Raw genomic sequence first — 6,497 nt, 5'->3', positions numbered from 1 at the left:
CGAGCATCAGCGCTCGCTCCTACCCATACGCATTGACTCACCATAGTCGTTTTCAGGTCGAATTGAAGGCGAGGGCGATGGCAAAGGCCCCCCTTCCGCTGTTGACCACTGGGGTGGTTTGGAAGCGGGATATGCGGATTTCTGTCGCGGCACGGATTATAACGGTAGGGAAACGAACATGCCTTTTTCCCTTGTGCTCGATGGATAACACGTTTCTACAAAAACCTAAGTTAACCGCGGGCCATCATCTCCTATTACGGCACCAATTCTCATCCCCTCTTACCGTGCGTAATAAAGAACACCAAATACCAAAAAACCATGGCTCCATTACTAAGTAAACACCAGAAAAGGCTTGTTTTGATATCATACCGTCTCCCAGCCACCCCCCCCCACAAAACCGCCCCCCAGTTAAGACTCCCGAGTGACACCCCATGAACCCATAAATCCCATTACTTTTCCAACAATGCCATGTATGCACACTATAAATTCCCTCATTCGATCCAACCCAAGTCGCCAACATCATAGCCCACGTAGCAAAAAGAAGAGAAAAGAAAATGGCAGTAAATTTACAAAGCGAACGCTCTCTATCCCTATGTGCAAAATCCCCCTTTTTTAAAAGACTACTCCAAAACACATTTCTCCAACGTTAAATACCGAGACCGTGGTGCTTTTGGTGCATGTATACGACGCAAGTATATCTATCAACAAGACCTATGTTAACCCATAAACTATAAAAGAAGGGCGGAGCAGTGATTACGTACCCAGAGCAACACGCAGCCTCCATGCCATGTAGACAATACGGACACCTGGTAGCGCCGCCATTCTCAACCATGGCTCTGTACATTATGCTTGGAAGGTCGTGCCAGTATTTACATCTGCAGCAGATAACGAACAACTTGGCAACCGGTTTCGACGGGGCAGACGGACCCGCCGCAGAGCTACTACTTCCAGCCCCGGCTACGGAGCCCTTCGTTTGTCCGAGGTATTCTGATGGCGGGGGGTATTGCGGGTCCGCGGGGTGTCTCGAGGAGCCCTTTGAACCTTCTTGAGCATGTTTGCTGCCTACTTCCTTGCCTTTACCTTTCCCTGTAGATGGTGGTACGGGGGCTGAAGGGGAAGAAGGGGCAGAAGAGGAGTCAATCTCGTGACGGAGGGGGGAGCGAGACTTCCCCTTAGATTCTTTCTTTTTGTGGGCTGGTGGTGGCCCGGGGACAGGATTTTGACCTTTCAGGCCTTCGGTGGGGGATGGCAGAGAACTACTTGCTCTACTCTGCTCAGAGTTGGCAAGGTATCCTTTGTCCAATTCTACAGGGCGAGTTTCACCGTCCCTAGAATCAGGTGGACTCAACGGCTGGCCGGATCGAAGCTGTCGCTCAAGTAGATTCATCTGCCTAACTGCGACATCGAGCCCGACAATCTCATTCGCATCCACGCCGCTCTCATCTGCCCGCTGTATCTGACGAGCCTCAGAAGACTTCATTTTCTCCCCGGATGCATCCTTCGAAGAACCGGCGCCGCCCAATATCGCACTAACCCCTGTTCCTTCTATCGGACTTGTAGGAACGCTATTCTGCTTTGAGGTTCTCTTTGAAGACGCAGCGCTCTCCGCCTTTTTTTGTGCCCGGAATTCTTTGTACTCCTGTCCGAATTGCTTATACTTAGACTTTTCGGCGCTTGGGGGCCGGGTACTCGAAAAGCTCCCCTTCCGCCTGTGGATCCACCCACCACCGTCACCAACGCCTACCGGCGCATCACCGTCGGGGCTAGCTGCCTTCACATCCTCAGGGCTAGCACTTGCACCTCTCGAATTTATCAACGCCAATTTCCACCCACCTAAGAAAGAGCCCCTTTCATTCGACTTTCTATTCACTTGTGGTTTCGGGGGTGGTTCGGCGAACTCTGCGCCATTAAGTTCCGGGGATGGTTGAGGTGATGTTTCAGATGATGAGGGCAGTACGATAGGCTCTTCAGCCGTGATTGCGTGAAATGACATCGGTTCGGGAGTGACCTCATTGGCCTCCGATTCCTGAGATTTTTGCGGCTCCTCGACCTGCTGGGATTGATGGGGCATGGCCTGTCGCGACCAACGTGATGGTGGAGTAGAAGTATTCTCAGAAGGTTCCGGCGGAGCGGAGAATGAAGCTGGCTTATATTTACTCCGGCCCGGATAAGTCGGCGATGGCTTCGGTTTCGAAAACGGGTCGTCGAGGTTATCGAAACCAAATCCACCGGATTGAAATGAGGGAAGTGGGGGAAGAATAGGCGATCCATTAGGAGTTCTCCCTCCAACAAGCCTCTGCTGAGCAGGAGTAAGCGGTGGTACATTCGTATCCAGTGGCGTAGTAAAACTTTGCGCCTTCACTGGCGGACCTGGGCGTAGTGAAGGAGACACATCAGGCTGAGCCTGCTGGAGAAGATTATTCGGATATTGTGCAGTTCCTAAATACGAAGGCTGGACCGAGCCGGGAGGCGGGGTCGAGGGAGGTGGAGAAACAGGTATACTGCTACTACACATATCGTAGGAAAAGGACTTGAAAGCTTCTTTCCCATTTTTCTTTAATAGCAAGTTCGGCGGTCTCCGCTGCGCTTGTTGCGGTGGTGGTTGACCTAGAGCAGGTACCAGACTCCCCCCTAGTTCCGTTTGCTTCGGAGTTTCAGTTGTTGCCACTAGCGAAGTTGACGCCGATCTACCATGTTGTTGCTCATGGAAGTTCCTAGCCATCCTCAACTCCGGAGAGCCGGATTCTGGAGGGGTCATCACGCCTGCCGGCTGAAGCGGAAGAGGAGGTCTTGAATGGAATTCCTGAGGCGACCGGTCCCCTTTGTGTCCATCTCCGGATGGATGGGGAGTTACGGGGCCACTGAACCAGCCATGTTTACTGCTCGTGGACCTGCTAGATGACGGTCGGGACTTCGGTAATGAGACAGTGGACGACCCAGCCGACGGCAGCCTCTGGTGATTCGTGGACAAGGAAGGAGAGGGGGGATTGCGCCTACGGAGCTTCTTCGGGATCTTCTTTGGCGTGACCGGCGGGGAAGAAAAGGCAACAGGGGCCGGAGACGAACCCGACGAAAGAAGTGGAAGCAGAGAGGGCATCACTCCTAATACCAAAACAAGGCTTCTTCAAAAGGGTGAAAGAAGGGAGAGTTAGGTAGAGGATCGAATTGAATTATTTGTTTCTTCCTGAAAACGAGAGGGAGGTAGGCAGGTCAGCCTGGTGGACAGAGGCCGGGAAGCTGTTAATGTTAAGACCGGACGGACGGGAAGAGTGTTTAGGACTAGGGCACAATAGAAATGTGGCGAAAATCGTGGACGAATCGTTGAAGAATACTAAAAGCCTCCGGGCACGGCAGGGAATGACAGACGCGAGTGAAACTAGATTTTGTGCATATGCGGGGGACCAGCGGAAGTTGTTGAGCCCAGTCGAGTTGTAGTGGTGGGTAAGATAGAAATTGTACAGTACTCGAGTATGTATGTATGTATGTATGTAGCACAGCTGAAGGAAGGGAAAGAAGGAAAAAGCAGGGAAAGCTACGGATCAGATCAACGCCGCAGAGAGCACTTGTACAGAAGATATTAGAGTGAGAGAAGACCACCGGAGTGTCGACTAAGAAAAGGTGTAAAACAATTATGAGAGGCGAAAAGTAAAGGGTTGTATGGATCTGGGAGTGTGAATGATATCCCGTAAAAAAATGAAACCGAACCACAAACGAAGGGGATGTCGCGATCTGGCCGGCGGATATGTAGCAAGGCAAACAAGCAATCAATCAGCGAATACTTGTAGTTGAGGTTAGGATGTATCCTGACACCCTTCCTCGTCCTCGTCCTCCTCCTCCTTCTTCTTCTTCGTCTCTCCTTTATCCCCACGACAACAAAAGGGGAAAAGCCGGATAGCGACGCTTGAACTGTAAATTAATGAAAGAGCGGGAAGGAGGTATGCACTCGTACAAGAAACCCATCGGTACGCGACTGTGACTTACTTATAAGTTGCTGGCATGTCTCTCCTTCTGCAGAATATGTTATTATTGATACACGATGGTTGGGTGCAACTGAGACACTCTGGATCCAGGTTAGGAAGCGTTTGTTTGATAAAGGATAGCCCTCTCTCCCCCTTTGGCCTTGCTGTTTTCTTTCTTTAGCTACACCGGAGTATTTCCGCATTGGCCGGCGGTACATATGGATCAAGTTTTCAGAACCCCCGAAAGGTACCGTTGCTCGTACCGATCCAGCAAACAGACAAGAGAGCCAGAGTCATTAACGGCAGTAGCGGCAGTGAGCGATGCGCTCATCACCACATTGCTGTAACGTTATCATGGTACTTCCCCCTCCCCAGTACCCCGAAATACACACAAGCCATGATGATGATACTGTGGACAAGGCTTTTCGACCAGGCGAGTGAGCATGATGATGACCACCCGACCATGTCCTGGCTCAACAATGGGCAACATCACAACGGATCGAGTTAGGGGAGGGGGGGTGAGGATTAAGAATACCGCAATTGGCTCCCCTTCTCTCCTACCCTTCCATTCCTGGCGCATCCCCCACATACAAACATGACTCGATTGGGACGACCATCCGACTCCATCCATCAAATCCATCCTTGGATGTAGTAGTAAAAGTACCGGTACCGGTACTGTACGAGTACCGTATAGTACCGCATAGTAGGGTACAGTACGATACCGGTATTGTGCCCCAAATTCTCTACGGTATGGAATAGCTCCATTCATCTTAGGGTTTTTCACTTTACTTTACTCGAGTACTTTACTTTTACTTCACTTCACTTCTCCTCGACGTCTCCTCGGTGTCTCCCCCTTCAAGACTGACGCAGATGGAGAGAGCCCCGAATGGATGAGCGTTGAACCCCAGTTTTAAGTCCCTCCCGTAACCCTCGCTCGGTACCACAAAGTCAATAAGGCACTTTTCACAATATTTCTCTCCCCTTCAATATGCTCAAGTACGGTACTGTATGCTCGAGTGGTTCAGCCGCCTTGTCTTCACTTATCCTCGATTGACCCAGCAAGACTGCCCAGATGGAGCAGGATAACAAGTTGGAAACACCAACTGATCTATTTCCATCCACCCACCAACCCCTGCACTCTAGCCCTGTCCGTCCCATCCGGGATGCAACGCATACAAGTCACTCCGGCCTCAAAGAACATCTCGACAAGAAGCGCATCAACACTCGACCGCAACAACTATTCCCAAATACCGATCCTGATCGGAGAACAGCTCCACGGTCCAACTCTCAAGACCGCTCTGGTTAACTTGAGTGAGCAGGGGAAATAGCTTGTGCAGGGGCAAGCAACCCCGAACTCAACTCCCTACAAGTACAAAGGAATTGGGGCCAGATCAAAACCCACTAACACCACACGAATAGTACTCGAGCTCAGGGCGCTCGCAAGTCCCATCTTGGCCTACCACTTACCTAATTCGGATTAGCAATTGGACGAATCTCTGAACTTCTGCCAATAAGAGCGCTGTTCCATGTGTTCTGTGTACTTGTGCTCGAGTACCGGTGTCTCAGATAGTCTAAGTCCAACCCAAAATACTATTTATATCCCAACAACCTGAACCCCCGCTCGTACAGGCACCGGGAGATGTTTTTTCTTTTCTTTTCAGGTTAACCTACAGTAGATTACCGCTGTCTGCTCGCCAACTTTCCTGGTGGGCACTTGCACAGCTTTCCTCCTCTTCCTTGAGCCTCAACTCGAGAACCGCATTGACCACTCGGGTTTCAAGAGTTAAACTCGTCATGACTATACAGTAAAAGGGGGGATCCCCTTCTCTTCCCCTCCCTTCCCCCTCCCCCTCGATCCGACTCGATAACCGAGGCCGAGAAGAGAGGAAGTGGTCTCCACGGCGCGGTTCTAACCGCACGTCGTTGTTCTGTACTCGAGTACTGTGCCGGTACCGGTAACACACTGGGCCTGGAAGCGGATCAAACAGGGGAAAGTGAATCAGTCAAGATGCGCCAAAAAAAAAAAAAAAAAGTATGATAGAAATCTGAAAAATATCCATTGAGGCCCAACGCTGGGAAAACGAACTACAGGGGAGTGTACTCGAGTAGGTGTTATTCCTGGTATCATAACACATTATGTTGGGTTTGCCCTTTGTTTTTTCCTTTTTTGAGCTGAATTTTAGAGGTTTGATTTTTCGTTCAAAATTTCTGCAAGCGCGGGGCAAAATTCACATAATATCATAATAATAATATGCATACTGTAAATAGTATTATAACAAAGCGATTCACATCCAAGTCTAACACACACTTTCCCGGTCCACAATAGGTTACTGTACCTGCCAATCCGGCAATACCCAAGAACCTCACCCAATAAGTCCCATCCATCTTGGAGTTGAGGCGTGCAGATACTTTAAAAAAAGATACTCGTAGGAATTGGCAACAAAAAAACAAGCCACCCGCGTCTCCGAACGCTTTCGCCCTTTTCATAAACCCCGGTAGCATCATGTCATACCAAAGTTACCCAAACAACAACACTGC

General features: G+C 50.1%; 1 protein-coding gene; it reads right to left on the bottom strand.

The window, feature by feature from the left end:
- Positions 1–333: 333 nt before the first annotated feature.
- GSTUM_00008520001 (uncharacterized protein) lies at positions 334–2,758 on the bottom strand (the record flags this gene model as incomplete). XM_002840095.2 has 2 exons in its annotated part: positions 334–698; positions 762–2,758. The coding sequence occupies 2 exons, from the start codon at positions 2,756–2,758 to the stop codon at positions 647–649; spliced, it is 2,049 nt and encodes a 682-aa protein (XP_002840141.1). The 3' UTR covers positions 334–646.
- Between the last annotated feature and the right edge of the window lie 3,739 nt (positions 2,759–6,497).

Source organism: Tuber melanosporum, assembly GCF_000151645.1.
Source record: "Tuber melanosporum whole genome shotgun sequence assembly, scaffold_48, strain Mel28".
Classification (NCBI taxonomy): Eukaryota; Fungi; Ascomycota; class Pezizomycetes; order Pezizales; family Tuberaceae; genus Tuber; species Tuber melanosporum.
This window is presented reverse-complemented; position numbering and strand designations above follow the sequence as displayed.